This window comes from Equus quagga, chromosome 1 (assembly GCF_021613505.1).
Source record: "Equus quagga isolate Etosha38 chromosome 1, UCLA_HA_Equagga_1.0, whole genome shotgun sequence".
NCBI classification, from domain to species: Eukaryota; Metazoa; Chordata; class Mammalia; order Perissodactyla; family Equidae; genus Equus; species Equus quagga.
The window spans coordinates 170793959-170812901 of NC_060267.1; the positions used below are offsets into that span (position 1 = coordinate 170793959).

At 48.0% G+C, this 18943-nt stretch overlaps 1 protein-coding gene and 1 long non-coding RNA gene across 4 annotated transcripts in view; one reads left to right on the forward strand and one right to left on the reverse strand.

The window, feature by feature from the left end:
• IL20RB (interleukin 20 receptor subunit beta) overlaps nucleotides 1–16298 on the forward strand; it is a 29121-nt gene extending 12823 nt beyond the window's left edge. The window contains exons 4-7 of one of the 3 annotated variants that reach the window (XM_046662168.1): nucleotides 4331–4455; nucleotides 6504–6654; nucleotides 9698–9840; nucleotides 15110–16298. In XM_046662168.1, coding sequence (XP_046518124.1) covers nucleotides 4331–4455; nucleotides 6504–6654; nucleotides 9698–9840; nucleotides 15110–15217 — 527 coding nt within the window. In that variant the 3' untranslated portion in view covers nucleotides 15218–16298. Of the gene's footprint in view, nucleotides 1–4330; nucleotides 4456–6503; nucleotides 6655–9697; nucleotides 9841–10698; nucleotides 11456–15109 lie in introns of those variants that run through there. The other 2 variants (XM_046662175.1, XM_046662184.1) reach the window with 2 other exon arrangements.
• Nucleotides 16299–16928: 630 nt separating this feature from the next.
• LOC124252379 (uncharacterized) lies at nucleotides 16929–18207 on the reverse strand. Its single transcript, XR_006891952.1, has 2 exons — nucleotides 18023–18207; nucleotides 16929–17178 (listed from the first exon to the last, which is right to left on the reverse strand). It is a non-coding gene; the product is annotated as an uncharacterized LOC124252379 (long non-coding RNA).
• Between the last annotated feature and the right edge of the window lie 736 nt (nucleotides 18208–18943).

Genomic DNA, 18943 nt, shown 5'->3' on the forward strand with positions numbered 1-18943 from the left:
CTGCTGTTTTCTGCCCCGATAGTGCCTCCATAACTCTTATACTGCCTCCCCTCTGGTGCCTCATCAACCCCATATTTGTTGCCTGTGTGAGCACTTTCTTTGTGCAATAGCCTCTATATGTTTCTCAGAGCCACCAGAAACAGTAGATAGGTGGCCAAATATGGCAGAGCACAAGCAATGGCCAGGGTGTAAAAGGGTGTGTGTGTCTGGGGAACTGCAAGAGCAAGGGCTGGATGGCCAGGGGTGAGGAAGCAGCTGGTCACACGGGGAAGGGCTGTGACATGAAGCTTGATGAAATCAGTAGAGGGGTCATAGAGGAAGACAGAGTCTAGGCCAGGTCTTACAGAATGATCACTGGCTGCCTTGTGGAAAGTAAAGTGGAGCAGGACAAGCCTGCAGGGCAGGGGAAGAGGGAGGAGGGGTTTGTAAAAGTCCAGCTGAGCCAAGTGGGTCCTGATCCCAGGAGTGGGGGAGGGGAGGGGAAAGAGAGGATAAATTCCAGAGACATGGCTGAATTAAAAAGGACAGAGCTTGGGGACCAGTTATTGGGAGATGGAGTGGGGAGAGACAATGATGGTGTCCTGCTTCCAGTTGGGGTTGGTGAGAAAGTCATCCAAGGTAGGGAACCCGAGAGGGGCAACTGGTCTTGAGGAATAGGACACACTCCTGGCATTAGGATCTTTAAGACTGAGATTCCTACAAGACATCATGGCACAGATGTCTGATTGACAGTTGGAAATCAGGTCCTGGGCCTCAGACAGGTCAAGATCTGAAACACAACACAAAATTAATAGCTAAAGGCTTGGCAGCAGATGAGATTGTCCAGGGACAAGATATAAGGATGAAGAGAACCCAGAACAAGATCCTGGGAAACCTCTGGGTTTAAAAAGTGGATGGAGGGGCCAGCCCTGTGGCCAAGTGGTTAAGTTCGTGCACTTTGCTTTGGTGGCCCAGGGTTTTGCTGGTTCAAATCCTGAGTGCGGACATGGCACCGCTCATCAGGCCACACTGAGGGGGCATCCCACATACCACAGCTAGAAGGACCCACAACTGAAAATACACAACTATGTACCGGGGGCTTTGGGGAGAAAAAGGAAAAATAAAATCTTAAAAAAAAAAACCAGTGGATGGAGGGACTGGCCCCATGGCCTAGTGGTTGTTTGGCATGCTCCGCTTAGGCAGCCCAGGTTCAGTTCCCTGTCATGGACCTACACCACTCATCAGTGGCCATGCTGGGGTGGCGACCCACATACAAAATAGAGGAAAATTGGTGCAGATGTTAGCTCAGGGCAAATCTTCTTCAAGCAAAAAGAGGAAGATTGGCAACAGATGTTAGCTCAGGGTGAATTTTCCTCAGCAAAAAAAAAAAAAAAGAAAAAAAAAGCAGATGGAGGGAAGGGCCCCAGTACATGGCTGGGCAGGTGGAGGAACAGTGGGGATGGTGTTCAGGCTACTGGATGGAGAACTGACTGAGGTGGGAAGAAGCAAGGCAGCTCCTCCTCGGAGACAGGCGTGGGCGATAATGTGACCAGTATGCAGACGCAGGAAAGGCCTTTGGTGACTTCTGTTTTCTTGCTGTGGCAGAAGATCCTCGGCTGTGAGTGAGGACAAAGGAGGTTTTGGGGCGGCAGCTACAACAACAGGATGAGTCAAAGGTTACTGAGGAGTGTATGAGATTGATAGAAATCAGGAAGATTTAGGAGGTGGGAGAGCCCAAGCCGGAAGGGGCTGAGGAAGGTGAAGATAGATTTGAAGGGGAAGTTGGCCCTCTAGGGTCAGACAGATGTGGTTCAAATCCCAGCTTGGCCACCTGAGAGCTGGGTCCCTGCCTCCTCATCTGTAAAAAGGGCAACAGTTTGCCTCACTGGGGAGTTGAGGGACTATAGGAGATGAAATGTGTAAATGCTCAGTGCAGTGCTGTCCTTTCACAGCACTCAGCTACTGGTGAGTATTCTCATTGTTGTTGCCCAAGGATGCCCAGAGTTGACAGCCAGTGAGCAGAGGAGGGAAGAGGTGGGGGCAGGAATGGGACCATCGGAACGGGATACCAATAAGAATTTTGGTGCAGAATGTGGGCTCCTCTGCCCAGGCCTCTTTCCCCAGGCACTGGAAGGATATGATGGAGGCACTGGGATCCCAGTACCAGGCCCTGGGGAAGGCTAAGGGGTGCTGGAGAGTGGTGCAGTTCTGCCCCTGCTGCAGTGCCCAGGCAGCCCCAGCACCACTTTCCTCTGGGTCCTGGGAGCACAGAGCTCCAGCCAAGACCACTGCTGGGAGGCAGCAGCTGTTGTTGGAAAGGAAGGCACAGGTCCGATGGAGATAAGAAAACTATGCCTACAAAACTATGCGGGCAGCAGTGTGCAGTGACAACTTGTGCTTGGGAAGGCCAGTACAAACAGGGAAAGATCTTGCTGCAGGAGGAGCTGAGGAACAGGGGTCTCTGTATCTGCACAGAAGGCAGGAGATGCGGTCCTGCATGACCCCTGTGCAGGTGGAGGTAGCTACGGAGCTAGGATGGAATCGTGATTCCTAAGGGCGTTAATAAATCTGTTCTGCCTTTGAAAAAGGCTACCCTGGCTTCTCCCCAGGCAGGTGCAAAACTTGTTTGAAGGCTCTCCTGAGAAGGATCTCCTACTCTTAAAGGGAAGCCTTGTTGAGAGCAGAGGTTCTTAATCTCAAGGGCACATTCAAGTCACAGGGGAGCTTTAGAACCACTTCTGTCTGGGGCCCATCCCCAGAGAGTCTGATTTAAACAGTGTCTGTGCATCCTGTTCATTGGGAGTTTAAAATTCCCCCAGGAATTTTAAAATTCTCATGTACATCCAGGTTTCAGATCCACTAGCAGAGAGGCTAAACATCCCACACGGCAGAGTGTAGAAATGTGGAAAGACATGGCCTCAAATTCTGGCCATTAACTGTGTGACTCTAGGCAAGTCACTTACCCTCTCTGAGGCTCAGTTATATCATCTGCACAACAGGAATACTATTTTCCTTCTTAAGCTTCCTGGAGGGATTAAATAAATATGTAGAGTGCTTAGGACAGAGGTTCCTGCCCCAACACTGCGAAAAGCTTCTGTGAACTGAGATGTTTTTAGGTCATTTACTCTAATTCTATTCTCAATAAAGATGGAGATCAGAGGATCCAATTCTAATCATGTTTGACTTAAAACTGGATGAGTCAAACATCTCTTCTCCTTCTGGAGATGTTTCAGAGGTGGTTCGCGTGCTGTGTGGTCATGTGAAGCCTCTGAGCTGGGTATGTCTTGCACAGTTGGTCCCTGACTCCCACGTCCTCCCTCCTCTGTCCAGGCAGCTCTTCAAATGCCAGGAAATGCTTTGCGCTCTGAGAACTCCCTCCAGGCACTGCCTTTCTTCTGAGTGTTCACTGACTCCAGTGCAGGCACATTTAGCCCAGAGCACACCCCTGGTCCTGGATCTGAGAGGCAAGTGTGGATCCATTGGCAGTAGCCAGAGACTAGAGCCTGCCTATGCCGGCCCTTCTGTTCTTGGTCTGCTGCTGAGAAAGTGTCTGCTGGCCTCTCTCTCTGGGATCCAACAATGTGAAAGATGGTGTTTGTGCTTCAGCTGAAATGTCTAGAGTTGATTATGGGAATTTGTAAAACCCTCTGAGTTTCCAACATCCCTCTTTAAGGATATCAGATGAAGAACCCTTGGACCAAGAATAGAATGGCCAACCCATCCACAGGCTGCTGATTTCCTGGTGTTTGAAAGTCATCAGCAGCCACTACATATCTCTGATCTATGTGAGCTACAGGGACACACCTCCCCCTTCCAGACATCCATTCCCAAGGGGCAAAGACTGGGCCTGACTGTGCTCAGCACAGACCTGAGCTCATGCAGGTGTTTGGCAAGCATTAAGAAACAGCATCTGCTCACTTAAATGAGCCAAGGTGAGGAGCAACTTCTGCCAAAAAAGTAAAAAGAGGGGCACACATTATAAAATTTCAAAACAGAAAGAGATCATATTTACCTGAGTATTTAGTCACTTTTCTTGAGTATATGCGCCTCCTGAAGAAGGAGCAGAGGACTTATAGTTAATGAGAGGAGCGAAAAAAGGGAATTGTGGTAAGTCCTTGTCATTTGTTTCATTTGCTCATCATTCAAAAAGCATTTACTGAGCACCTGCTGAGTACAAGAGACTATCGGTGTACATGCTTCTGCATGCTGTGAAGCTACAACCAACCCCCCACCTCCCCAGCCTTGCCCATGAGCCTGGCATGTTTCCACTGAGGAGTTGGTCACAAACTCCCAGGACAGAAATCAGTCCTGTCTGGGGCTGGCTTTGATTCTCCCCTTGTCTTGCCAACAGCCATCCTCACCCCACCTGGGCTGGAGGTCAGCAAGGATGGCTTCCACTTGGTTATTAAGCTGGAAGACCTGGGGCCGCAGTTTGAGTTCCTCGTGGCCTACTGGAGGAGGGAGCCTGGTGCCAAGGTGAGACTTCCGGCCTTGGCCTTTGAGTCAGGCTTCAGGAAATGAGCCTGAGGGGTGGGTGAGGGAAGTGGGCCCTGCAGTGCTCACCGTCTGGTGGCGGCCTGGGTGAAGGGTGAGAAAGGAGAGAGGGCAGTAGGCTGACAATCCTCTTCTTCAAAGAATGGCCTTGGTCCAACCCAGGCCTTGGCTGGGAGCCTTCTCAGGCCAGATTTGCTGAAGTATGGGGGCTGCCTCCTTCCCTAAATTCTAACATGGTTGGATCCCAATACCTTTTCAATGCATTTCTTCTCCTTCATCAGCCTGTCTTCTCAGCCATTCTCCCTGGCATGTTTAGGGGCAGCAAACTAGGGTGCTCAGGATCAACTGGATGATTTCAAAAGTGTATGAAGCTGGCACAAGCCTCTTGAGGGTGTTTCTGGGCAGGGTGCAGAAGTTGGGGTGGAGAGCCAGGAGGTGACTTACAAATAAACTAATCTAATTATGAGCCAATGGGCCACCCAGAATGCCTCGATGGGGTGCCGCCCCTCCCTGTGAGGTTGCCCTAGGCTGGGATGGGTGGGAGGCCAGCTCTCCCAGAGGGAATGGCCAAACAAGCAGCAGCAGCAGAAGGGGTGGAGCTTGAGCAGGAACTAGGGGCAGTTAGACCCGTGGAGGCCCAGTCCAAGGTGATATGGTGGCAAGGCCCACCCCAGTCAGCACAAGGAAAAATAGGCTTTATCCTAAGGATTAATATGGTACAAGAAGGGGCTCTCACAGAATCTATGGACAGAGCTGGATCAGAGCCAGGCTGCAGCACAGCCTCACTCACCCAGGGACCCTCGCCTGTGAGCCTTGCTTCCTTCTGGTGGGTCCTGTCCCCAGCTTACTCCAGGCCTTGATCCCTCGTTGCTCCTTTCTACCCATGCCTATGGCTGTGACTCCCCAGGCCCTCTAGGCCTCTCAGGCCTAACTCCCCCTCACATGTCTTCTCCCCTTTGTCCCTGCTTCTAGCTCCAGGTACTCAGTGTCCCAAGACCAAATTCCTAGGAGAGTTGTTCTGGTTGGTCCTGCTCATTTTATCAGGCTAAGCTTAGGGGTCACTGCAGGCTGCTGGCCGGCCTCTGGTGGGCCTTTCAGACAAAGGATATCCTTGACCTCAGAGCAGTATTAGGGAAACAGGGACATGCCCTACCACCTACTCATCAGGGGCTGTGGGTTGGGTAGCTTCCCCTGGAAGGTGGGGCAGGCAATAACAATAGTTTCCAGTATTTACTCCTGCTGGGTCAAGGCTCAATGGTAGGACAAGGCATTGCCAGCCATGCAGATGGAGTGATGTGAGGGACAGATCAGGCGCTGGGTAGGGGGGAGCATATAGCTCGCTCAGATTCTTTGGGAGCAAGCCCACTCCCCACGTTTGGTAATTGGTGGGGCCGGTGCTGAAAGAGGAGCCTGTACCCTGAGTCATCTGGGCTTGGCCCAGACAAGCCTCCACAGGTTCAGATGTGGAGCATGGGCCTCAGCAGGTGGGTGGGGGTGGAGGAGTGTACAGATGGATGCACAGACAGGTGGACGGATGGATGCTTGGGGAAGCACAGCTCACCTGCTCCATTGCTCCTGTGCACTGATCCCCCCTGGGAGCAGTGGCCATGCCAAGGCCCTGGCTCAGTCAGATTTCTGACCTTCAGGTCTCTGCCCAAATGTGACCTTATCAGAGAGGCCTTCCCTAACCATGCTGGTTAGTGCCTCCCCATCAATCTGCCTCCTTGCCCTGCCTCCTCTTTCTTCACAGCCCTTACCACCACCTGCCATGTATCATGTACATATCTGTCTCCCCATGTGAGCTCCATGAGAGCAGGCACTGTCTGTTTTGTTCAATGCTATGTCTCAGTGCCTACAATAGAGCCTGGCACATAGTAGGTGCTTAATAAATAAAAATAAATGAATGAGTGAGAGGGAACATTTTACATGCATCCCGGAAAGGAAATATCTTCAGCTTTCCTTCCCTGGCTCTTCTTGCCCTTTCCTGTCCTGTGTCCCTTGGGATGTAACTGTTTTCTGGTCTCCTCAAGGAGCACATCAAAATGGTGAGGAACGGGGGTGTTCCAGTGCTCCTGGAAACTGCAGAGCCAGGAGCTGCCTACTGTGTGAAGGCCCAGACGTTCGTGAAGGCCATCGGGAGGCACAGCGCCTTCAGCCAGGCAGAGTGTGTGAAGCTGCAGGGTAAGGATGGCCTGTGTTCCCTGGAGCCCCGCACAGATGACAGCCCTTCCTGATGGATGCTCAGCTGCCTGTCGGGTTCCTTTGGTTCTGAGTCTCCTGTTGGTTTCACTGACCTGCCCCCCAGGCTGGGTGGGTGCCTGTGGAAGGTGTGCTTCACTCTAACTCCTCTGGAGGTGAGAGTCCACCCTGGGCCGGGGCGGGGCTCACTTGAGCAGCTGTCTGGAACACTTTCCCCCTGAAAGCTCCCTAGGCCTGAGAGCAGGGGCTGCAAGGCTCCTTTACCAGATGGCAACTGCCTGAGAATCACAGGGGGGTTGCCAGAGAGGCAGCCAGGGGATGCGAGTCATTCGTTGTGAGCAGGCACCCCACTGTACGTCGCAGCTGCTTTCAGCTGGAAGGGACCTCATGGAAAGTCTGTAGAATCCTCTTGTTTGACTTAATTTTTTCCCTTGAATTTTTTTTGTGGTCTAAAAACCTACAATGTTTAAAAACCCTTTGAAAAGAAACAGTATAAAACCCACACATCCCATGATTCTGCCACTCAAACACCACTAGGGACATTTCTGTGTATAACTTTTTAGTCTTTAAAGAAATTATTATTTTAAATATTTAGTGCTTTCCCCTGGTTCAAAAATATGATAAAATACACATGAAACTTTCTAATTCTCTTTCCAATCCTTATAATTTCCATTCCTCCTCCATAGGTATTAGCTTCTTGTATATTCTTCTAAAGACTTTTAAATGCACATACAAATAAATGAGAATATATTTATATATATTTCCCTTCTTTTTAAAACAAATGGTACCATACTGTAGACACTGTTCTGGGTCCTGCCTTTTTCACTTTATATGTCTTGTAGATTTTTCCATATCTATAAAGAACTTCTTCATCCTTCTTTATGGCTACATAGCATTCCATTGTGTCTTTATACAAGTAATTTAACTTGTCCCCTATTGATGGGCATGTAGTTTTCCCCCAATATTTCACTATTAGAGCCAATGCTTTAATTAATTACTGCGTACACAGATCATTTTGCTGGCGTGTGTATATCTGAAGGATAAATTCCTGGAGGTTGACTTGCTTGGTCAGAGGCATACACATTTGAATTTTGACTGCTGTTCCCCAATTGCCCTCCAAAGGAGTGTTATCCTTCCATCACTGCCCACAGGGAGACACATGTTGTAAGCGGAGTGCACACACACTGTGTACCTGCTTTTTCACAAATATCATATCCATAATATTTTCTATGTAGATTCTCTGATTACCATTTTATACTACTTTTTAAAACAACGTAAATCCAGCTTATTAAAGAATTCATACAACACAGAAGCATATAAAATAAGAGGTACATGTTCTCCATTGTCCCCACACCACTCAAGAGGTTCAGGATGTTTGGCATTGAATCTTCCAGCCGGGGTGTGGTACCAGTACTCACAGGCACAAATGGGACTATACTGTGCTCGCTATTCTGTCGCTTGTCTGTCTCCACTTATAGTATATTGTGAACACCTTTTCATGTCGGTACGTATGGATCTACCTCATTTTTAAAGAAGCTGCATAATAAGCTAATACATAGATGTGCCAAAATATATGGAACCATCCCCCTAGGAAAAGGTATATTCTGTGCTTTCCAGGCTCTTACCACTACAAACCATGCTGTAGTGAACAAGCTTGTAGGTATCCTAATTCTCATTTTAATGTCTAAATTCCTAACTGATCACGCTGATGTCCCATGATATATTAAATCATCTCCTACTTGGTGATATTTAGATCATTTCCCTGTTTTAGATCATTTCCATTTGCTTTTGAAGATGGTGCTCATTGACTGATTCATTCATTCATTCAGGGAATACTTATTGAGCATTAACTAGGTGCCAAGTGTGGCCACATCACTGGGACACACTCAGGGAAGTCCTGCTGTCATGGAACTTACCCTCTAGTTGGGGAGATAGTCTACAAACAAGTAAACGAAGGAGATAATTCCCTTGGTGGCATGTGCTATGAAGAACATATTCCAGAGCATGCCTGGAGGTGGTGGGGGTGCAGAGAGGTAGATTGGTTACAAGGCTGTTGCTCTAGTCCAGATGTTGCTATGAACTGCTTTATGCATGTAATTGTTTCCTTCCTTGGAATTATTTTTTGGAATCCAATCATAGGAGTGGATGAAAGGATATGAACCTTTGTTTATCTCTTGATGTGTACTTCCAAAAGATTTTCCAAAAGCACTGAAAGAAACATATGAAAGAAACATAAGGAAAAGCACATATGTGGCTGGGGGCCACATATGTGAGACCAGCAGCTTCTCTGCAGTCTCATTGGCTGTGCCTCCCTGAACTTTGCGGTGAGTGGCCCAGCCCAGAGAGGCTGATGAGTTGTTCGAGGTTACATAGAACAGAGAGAGGGGAAGATAACCCATCCCCCTTCCACAGCTCCAGACGCTCAGACCTGGCACTTTCTGATACATTTACTTAGTAGAATGCTGGTGGGCTTTGGAGCCAGCCCTATCTGAGTGACCTGGCGGTATGTCACTCAACCACAGTAGGGGCTTAGATATATCATAGTTATTTTGTGATGGCTTTCTGAACTCAGGATTTTCCCCATAATATGAATCGAGGCCAAGAGCAAATTGTGAAACACACTTTGTTTTCAGTTACCGCCCAGTTCCCTTCTGTGCTGTTCTCTTTCAGCACCTCCCCCTCATCCTGCCTGGGGCCTGGCACTCTGCCCCCCTGGCAGTGGTGCCAAGGTATGTGAGAACACAGCTAGTGGCTTAATAGGTGATGCTCCTCCCTTCCCTTCCTGAGAAAAAGATCCTAATCTTCCCCAGGGCTTTCTGGAAACCAAGCCTTCATCTGGATTCTAGAAAAATGGTTTTAATGGTGGTAATTTTAATCCTAGGACATACATCAAATCTCAGGATGTTGGCATCTGCCATCTTGGCCAATGTGCAGAGCCAACTCCAGGAAAGTGAGGGAGGCCCAGGATTGGAGACTTCATCTTCACTGCGGTCTCCTAAGCCTGTCCTTATCTTTTCATTTCCAGGAGAAGCCCTCTCCCTGGCACTGGCCCTGTTTGCATTTGTTGGCTTTGTGCTGATCCTTGTGGTTGTGCCATTCTCCATCTGGAAGATGGGCCGGCTGCTCCAGTACTCCTGTTGCCCCGTGGTGGTGATCCCTGACACCTTGGTAGTTATGTTCTTTTTTCCTTTCAGCACAACACTGACCAAATGCAGTTTGGGCCTTGGTTGGGCATGGGCACATATTTTGTGGGTCTATGAGCATTTGCACAAAGAGGGGATCAGAAGGGCTGGGAGAGACCTCCCTTCGCCAGGGAGTGGTGACCTTCCTCAGCCTCCCATCAGACCAGTGTTGCTTGCCTCCAGGACCTGGCACAGCCAAGAGAGCAGGTGTGCACAGCCCAGGAAGCTGGGCATCTCAGGAGTCATGCACAGTCTTAGCCTTCCCCACGGGCCTTCTGAGCATTCTTGGCCCCTTCTCATAGGTATAACAGCAGCTATATCCAGTAACATGTTCCAACACAACATATTCACCTCATATGCCAAGAGCCTCCTTGGTTCTCAGGTGAAGTGCAGGTTTGTGCATGTGGGAGGCACAGACTGTATTTTGCCTTTGCCCAGGGGCAGGGAGGCATTCTGGACCTGCCCAGTGACTACTTAAGATTAGGGGTCTGCAGTTGCTGTCTCAGCTCCTCACAAGCCCCGTCTCCCGAGGACACTAGACCACAGATCTGAGTCTCTAGAGTAGGGATAGGCCCTGTGTGCCCATGTCAGGGTGGAGGAAAATCAAAAGCAGGCCTCCAGCAGCTATCGCATGTCCATCTGGCTACCACCTATGTGCTCCCACCCTACCCTAGACCTCAACACAAAGCAGCGCAAACAAAACAAAACAACCACAAACAAAAACAAACCCATCGCCGTCACCTCAGGGATTCCCACAGTTCTCTCCTGGGAGGAGGCGTTAGCAGTCCCCTTGTCAGAAGCAACGAGAACCTGCAACCTATCCATTCCTGTCATTCCTTAACAGCCTGGAGTCACTCTGGAAGGAGTCAGTCTTGTGACGTCTTCATGGCCCTGAGACACGGGCCACACTCTCCCTACACAGGAGGAATACTCCTCCCTGGAACCCGGGCATCAGGACACCCCTCCACCCTGCTATCCAGTCAGCTCTCCTCTTCCAGTACTTCCAGGTGGTCATAACTTGAGCTGACACTGGGACAGAGTTAGGCACCAGGCATCGTTCTAAGGCTTTACATATATGGACCCATTTCATTTCCCTTCTTCATAATGCTTACCCATGTACTTTCATCAAGTCCCCCCTCCAGCCCATCCTGAATGACCACATGGTTACCACCAAACATAGAGGCGATGTGGTGTCTCAAACATGGGGGACAGAATGGCCTCATTCTCCTTCAGCAAGAATTTGAGGGGCTCAAATTTCCCTGAAGCATAAAAGGAGGTGTATTCTGCAGTTGTTGGGGTAGCATATTATAAATATCAGTTGGGTCAAAATGTTTGATAATATTGTTCAGACTTTTTTGTATAGTTCTATTAGTTATTGAGAGTGAGACAAAATCTCCAACTATGAGCATGGATCTGTCTGTTTCTTCTTTGATGTCAATTTTTCTTTCCTGTGTTTTAACGCCCTGTTTTAGGCGCACATATACTTATGACTGGTATGTCTTCCTGAGTAATTGAGTCTTTTATCGTCATGAAATGTCCCTTTTTATCCCTGGCAATATTCCTTACCCTGATATCAATATAGCCCTTTTTTGTTTACTGTTTGTATGGTGTAGCTTCTTTGCATATTTTTATTTTAAACTTACCTGAGTCCTCATATTTAAAGTGTGTCTCTTGTAGCAACATATAGTTGGTCTTTTTTTTTGTTTTTTTTTGGTATAAATCCACTCCAACCATTTTTACCATTTAATTGGAATGTTTAGTCCATTAACACTTATCTCTTGTCCTCCCACTTTCTAACTTCTGTGTTTGCGCCCCTGTCTGCTTTCTGGTTCTTCAAGCCAGTAAGACTGTCACTGTTCGTGGCATCAAGAGAGACCTGCCCTCAGACAAGAACTGTAAAAACTGGGAAGCTCACCCAGTGACATTCTCTTCGGCCAGGTGTCAACTTTTGGTTGCTCTCCAGTGACTCAAGGAAATGGGTTTCACATTTTGGTCAGTTTTTGAAGTTGTCACCTGCAGGAGGATTGGTCTGACTGGTGCCCCTCTGCCATAAGTAGAAGTGGAACTCTGCAATCAAAGAGGTGTGCCTGAGCCAAGCCAAAATGATGACAATGGTGGGGGAGCAGTCCCGGTTTGGGCAGGTCACTGGCTCTTCTCTTCTATACATGGTGATGATCTCAGCCTTCCTCAGCTGGACTCCATCAAGTTGTCATCCTTTGTGGTTTTCCTCTCAACTGTCACCCATGCTTACCCTCTACACACAGGCCATTTCATTCCTAACACCCTCCCCGTTTTTTCCTCTTCTGGTCCTGCATTCAGCAGCCCAGCAGAGTTTCCTCTCCACCTCAGGATCAGGGGCCCTAGGATCCTTCTAAGACCCAGTGCCTTGTGAGTGAGCAACAGAGTAAAGAGCCAGGAAGGGGGCCAGCCCTGTGGCTGAATGGTTAAGTTTGTGTGCTCCGCTTCAGTGGCTGGGGTTTCACTGGTTCAGATCCTGGGTGCGGACCTGGCACCACGCATCAGGCCATGCTGAGGTGGGGTCCCACATAGCTCAACTAGAAGAACCTACAACTAGAACATACAGCTATGCACTGGGGGGCTTTGGGAAGAGAAAGGAAAAAAAAAAGATCGGCAACAGATGTTAGCTCAGGGCAAATCTTAAATAAATAAATAAATAAAGGGCCAAGAAAAGACCACGTAAAGGGTCAATTCCTTGTAGCATTTCAGGTGCACAAGAAGAGCCCTCAAATGGCACGAACTCCTGGGAATCCTAATGCATTATGGGCCACACCCTAAAAATACCTTTGGAGAAAACCAAACAACTTAGATTAGACCAGAGACAAGCAGATTCTATGAGCGTGTGACCAGTTTCATCCATGGATGGTAGATGCCACTACCTGTGACTACCTTTTGCTTCTTTCTTCTCCTTTACCATCCTTCCCACATTGTTCCAGGATCAGCTCCTGCATTCACTCCTTTCCATAATGCTTTTAATTTTTATTCTGTTCCTCCCTAGATTTTTAGGGTGGCCCATTTCTCTGAGTATATGCATTTCTCACAGGGCTGTGTGAGAAATAGATCACTAGTGTCCATTAAATCCCAAACCAATTCTGGAGCTGTACATCACAACCGCCGTCTCCCCCTCTCAGCCTTGACTCCAGCACAGCCTCGCTGCACTTCAATATTCGTGTAGTTATAGGTAATCCTCCAAACTATTAAAAAGCAACTTCCAGCCATCCTTGCAAAATCCAATTAAACCATGAAAAATTACCAAGTGGAAATCCTTGACAACTCTTCAAAAAGCCCTATTGAGTTTGTAAGTGTTTAATTTATATATTTGGATTAAACATTTCATGTCTACATCTATAATTTTACAGTTGGTGATGGTTGCACTCTGCAATATAACACTAAGAAAGCCTTTTCATTCAAGTTTATATCACCAAGTAACAGTCTAAAGCAGAAATATACATGCAAAGAAAATTATATTAAGACTGCTCAGTGTATAGACCCTCCTTTAAAATATAATTTCTTTTCCTTGTCTTTCATCCATAATTGCTTCATGGGGATGGAGGCTTAGGTGCTAACAGTCTTTCTTTCCTTTCTGTGACTCACTGTATTCTTTCTCTTCTTGCTGTCATGTTCCACTGTGGGTAGCAAGCATGACGATGACCCTACGTTAGTCATTCTTCAATGGACCATCCCAAGTATGACTTTGGTGCTTCATAGAAAGTAGAGTTTGTGAGCTCAGATGCTGCTGGGGCCCTGATAGGTACAAACGAAAAAAAAAAAGAAGAGAAAAAAGAATGTGCAGTGCAATGAACGTAATTCCACGGGTAGAGATGGTAGGCTGCTTCTCAGCTCCAGCAGTTACTGCCAAGAGGGAACGTGAGCCAGCGCAACCAGATCTCCAAGTTTTAAATAAGAAACCAGAAATCCATACTTTTATGAGAAATCTCCTGATTTTTAAATGTTGAAAACTAACTCAAATAAAAAAAATGTCAGCTGAGCCTTGCTTGAAAGTTTGTTCTAACCCATGGGACAACAGTTTTGCCCCTTCTGAAGTTCTGAGATTATGCTGTTTTACTCTAATGTTCTAGAACGACACCATCCAATACAGCAGCCACTAGCCATATGTGGCTATTGGGCACTTGAAATGTGGCTAGTCGAAACTGAGAGGTGCTGTAAATATAAAATACACAATGGATTCTGAAGACTCAGTACAATAAGAGAATATAAAATATTTAAATGTTTTTATATTGATTATCTGTTGAAATATTTATTTTTTGATAAAATATATTATTAAAATTAATTTCACCTGTTTCTTTTAAAAATGTGCTACTAGAGAATTTTAAATTGCATATGTAGCTCACATTATATTTCCCTTAGACAGGGATGCCCTAGAATCTAAAAGATAGTCAGGTATCACCACTGCAGATTTAGGTAGCCAGGGTCCTGAGAACCTGAAGGGACCAGCAGCAGTGGATCGGTGGCGGGCTCCACACTGACACCCACACTCCGTGAGCCCTGCTTGCCCTTTGTTCTTTCCCAGTATTTGCCGTGGACCCTGAGAGTAAACCCCTGCCACGCCTCTTTACAAACAAGGAGCAAGGGGAACTGACTCAATGAAGCTGATGTGTCCTGGGCACTGAGGTGGAGGAACCATTGTGCCTGTTGATGTCTGCGCCCATGTCCCACCCTTTGGAGTAATGACAGGAAGGGCTGTGGGAGATGAATTGCCAAAGAACCTAGTGAATTCGGTGGAGGTGATCTGGCTAGTGACAGTTGGGAGAGTCCCTCTGAAAAGCTGATGTCTGCATTTTTACAGCCAGTTATGATCAGGTATTGGGGTTGCTGGTAGGAACATGAAATATGAGTGGGAAGGAACTCTCATTTATGGAGTGCCATCTCTGGACTGGGCACCTGCCAGGTGCTGTCTGTGGAGCACCTCAGACCAGGTTCTTATTTTCAGAGCTCTCTGGTGGAAGAAGCTCGGATGCTTTTGACCAGACAGTCTGGGCTTTTGTGGGGTAGGGGACCAGAGAGAGGAGTGCCGAGGAAGCAGGGCCCAAGAGATCTGCTGGTCAGCGCACTGGGAGATGATCTCACTAAATCTTGGAAACCCTGATCTAGGGGTTAGAATTGCCTTTGGGCTTTTTTGCTGTTCAAAAGTTAGTTAATCAGATAGTTGGGATTTTTGTGATGTTCTGTTCAACTATTACTGCATCTAATGAATATTTATGAAAATTATTTTTCAGGAAATAACCAATTCACCCCAGAAGTTAATCAGCTGCCGAAGGGAAGAGGTGGAGGCCTGTGCCACAGCCATGCTGTCCCCTGAGGAGCTTTTCAGGGCCTGGAGCTAGCAGGCCGGGAAGGGCCCCAGGAAGCTGAGAAACCTGGTGTGCGCGACACAGAGCCTTGAGGGGAAAGGCCGTGTGTCTGTTTTCCTCCCTGGACGAGGGACGAGAGACGTAAGAAGACCCCGTTGTGTCCAGGTCTAGCACTCTCAGAGGCAGACAGCACTGAGTGGGGGTCAGGAGATGTGACCTCTAGAACTGGATCTATGTGCCATTCACTAGCTGAATGGCCCTGGGGAAAGTGACTTAGTCTCTCTCGTCCTCAGTTTTCTCATCTGAGAAAATGGGGAGATTAATCATACAGCTGTTAAACCACATATAGATATATATCTCCATACATACCTCTCTAGCGCCTGCAGAGCTGTAGGGAAATTAGTGATGGCGTGATTGGTCCAGCTCTCTGAAGAGTGTGTGACAGGAATGATCAATGACTCTATACACTGATTGGCTTGGAGAACCCACTTTCCCAGCGGAAACCTTGAGGAGGAGGGAAGGATGGTTACAGTGCTGTTGATTTCACTTCAAGCCAAATGCCCGCGCAGAGGCGAATGGCTCAGCCGGCTCCACAAGACTGGCCTGGAGGGAGGCCGCAGCCCCACTGAAACAGCCCCCTCAGGAATTCACGCAGGGCCCACCTCTAGAAGCCTCTCCTGCCCCCCTCCCCCACCAGGTGAGGAAGAGAGTCAGGAAAAGAGTCATTCAGAGATGGGACGGAGGGAGGCAGTTTCTTGAGGGGTCAAGGGATGGATGGGCAAGGCCTGTGCTTCCCTCCTTATGCCCCCACCCCTCCCAGCTCTGGAGCCTCTGGGCTCGGTTGTCTCCACCCCCACTTCCTGGGCCCCTTCCAGCCAGCCCAGAGGTGGGGACAATCTAACTGCTTCAGTCAGGTGTTTCCCATGCAAGATAGAGGTCCACAACCCTCTCTCCACCTGGTGGGGGCTCAAGTAGACAGAAGGTGGGCTCTTTCCAGGAGGATGTTTGCTGAAGAGCTTTTCCTTTGTGCACTTCTATGTTGTTTGACTCTTTCATGAAGAGTATGTGTTACACAGAATTTTATATCTGCCTCAAATAAAGACTATATTACTACGCTGGTCCTCATCCTCTCTCTTCCCTCTTCCCTGAGCCTTCACCGGGGGCCACCGTCCCTCTGTCATCTGTCCAGGCCCAGAACCCAGAAATGACCCCTGACTTTCTTCTGCTTGAGTCCCTCTCACAATTAGTCCCAGTGCCCATCCATTCTTGCTGGCATATATAAATACACAGAAATTTCTCTCGATTATTCTGTTGTCTTCCCATGTCCCCCACACGCATTTATTGAGGCCCAATCATGCAGGAGACATTGTGCTAGCCCCTGACAGTAAAGGGGCTGCCTCCGCCATAGCAGGTTATTCCCTCTCTCCTGGGGCACTTATATCCTGACTCCCCAAGCCTCCTCCCCTCCCCTCAGATTTACCCCCATCACCTGGCCCTTTACACCGGGACTCTCTAATGAGTGAAAAGAGGCAACAACAGGACAACAGGAAGACTGAGCATCTGTTGAAGTCCTTGCTATTGTTCAACCCAGGAGGGTACCCCCAACCCCAGAATCGAGCCCAGCTTTCTTAGTCCTGCATTCAGGGGACAACTGCCAGGGTCCAATGAACAAAAATGCTTGCTCCATGAGGCTTACATTCCGAAGGGGGGAAAGGGGAAACAGTAATAATAAAGAAATACAAAATAAAATAATAATAGTAACTATTTTATTATGTGAATTGACTAGTATACTGGGAGTTTCTAAGTCCTGTGGACAATGAAAAGGCAGAGCAGAAAATGGGGGTGGGGCAGGTTGCAGCCTCCTCTGCAGACACGTGAATGCAAGCACCGGAACCACAGGCTGCCAAGAAGCCGAGGCACAGCCACACAGGCTGGGGATCACGAGCGGCTCTAGGACAGAGCAATCTGGCAACAAGTCCTTAGGAGTATGCAGCCTAAAACAAAAACTTTAGTCAGTATTTGTACTGTTTGTATTGACAGTGTATATATATTTTTTGAGCTATTCTCTTCAGTTGTCAGAGGAAGTGAATACGTTTATTTTGATAGAGATCTAGATTTCAGGCTTAGTGAAAGGGAAAGCCAATCATAGACTCAAAAATTTGAGTAGGAGCAGTGTACTGTTAGAACGGAATTAAACCCAACATGAAGTCATACCTTTATAAAACATTTAATTAAAAACATATTTCCTTTTTGACTTTTTTCCATCAAAACGGTCCAGTAGTAATGCTACTCCATAAAGCACCCTAATGCCCAGATTTTGGTTTCTAATGCTATTTTTCTCTCAGAAGGAGCCAGGATTTTTGGAGCAATGTCTGATTCCACATTCCGTCTGGGCTGGAAGGGCATGAAGCGATCAATCCCAGAACACCCACACCTTGCTGGGCTAGAAACAAAGCTTTAAATAATCGGGTCATTCAAAATTACACCAGCATCACTCTAAAAGGGCTCCCACCCGCCAAAGTTGGGACAATGTGAGGATCAAAAGGAGAATACTGGCTGATATCAATTGACACAATAAATTTGAAATGTCAGGAGTCCATAAGGATACACAAAAAGAGCAAAAGCTAATACAACGCATTCTCAAAGAGGAATAGAATGCATTTCTACTGAGTCTTGTTATTTAATCGTGTTGGGCTTATTGACTGCGTCAATGAAGAATACTAGGAAATGTGAACCAGGAAAGGTAAATACACCAGTCCGAAGGCATTCTCCCCCCAACCTGAGCGCCTGCAACCGCCTCCTGCCCGGGCGCTGCACTTCCAGTCTCTCCGCACTTACCTGTCTCCGGTCCCGCGGGGATTCCGCCGCCCGTTCCTTTCTTTTTCTCTTCGGAGGTTTCTTAGATTCCGTCTGTCTGGCCACTGTGTTACTCCTTCCCATCTCTTTAAAACAAAGAAACGTTTTTGTCTTATTTTGGTTGTGCCCTATTTGATAGGGAAACTTTCTGTGCGTGCAAAGCTCTCCGTTACCCTTGAATCCGGCCTGACTCGAATTTCAGGGAATTTTCGCAGCTTCTGGAGCCCACCAGGAGGGGGACCTCATGATGTCCACGGGTGTCTGGCGCCACCTTGTGTTGAGTGCTGGAAAAATTCCTTCTTCCGTTCCCACTCCCAGCAAACACCCTGGGCTTCCTAGAGACGGAAAGAAAAGCTCGGACAAGTTTGCCGGAACGAGAACTCAATTACGAAACTTCCACGGGGTCGGCCCCTAGCAAACCTCCGCTGTCACTGGTGGCTTTAGGTTTAGTGCCACCATTTTCCCGCTGGTGCTCTGTCTCCAGCATTTCCTTAGGGGTTTCGCTGCCCACCCAGCTATCCCTTCCCACGGGGTCCTTGGCCTCTGCCTCACTCTCCTGTCTATCCTTTTCCCTCTGTGCTGCCCTTCCCTACCTCTTAAAATAAGAGTTTTCAGGTAGTTTTTCCTCTGTGTCTTATTTCTTGCCTATCCCTGGGCTAGACTGACTTTCTGGGGGTGCTCCTCAGGCCACGGTTCATGAGGGGGAATCAGTTAAACCATTGCGGCGCCTAGGCTGTGAAATCTGGAACTGGCACACTGGAGTTGACCCGTTACAGTTTTCTCTTGCTGGCTACTGGGACCCTCGGCTCCTCAAGCATCTAACAAAAAACCCTGGAAAAACCCATCCTTGCCAGAGGTGGGAGCATGCACAGGAGGGAGCAGCAGGCTCACACGCGGAAGAGA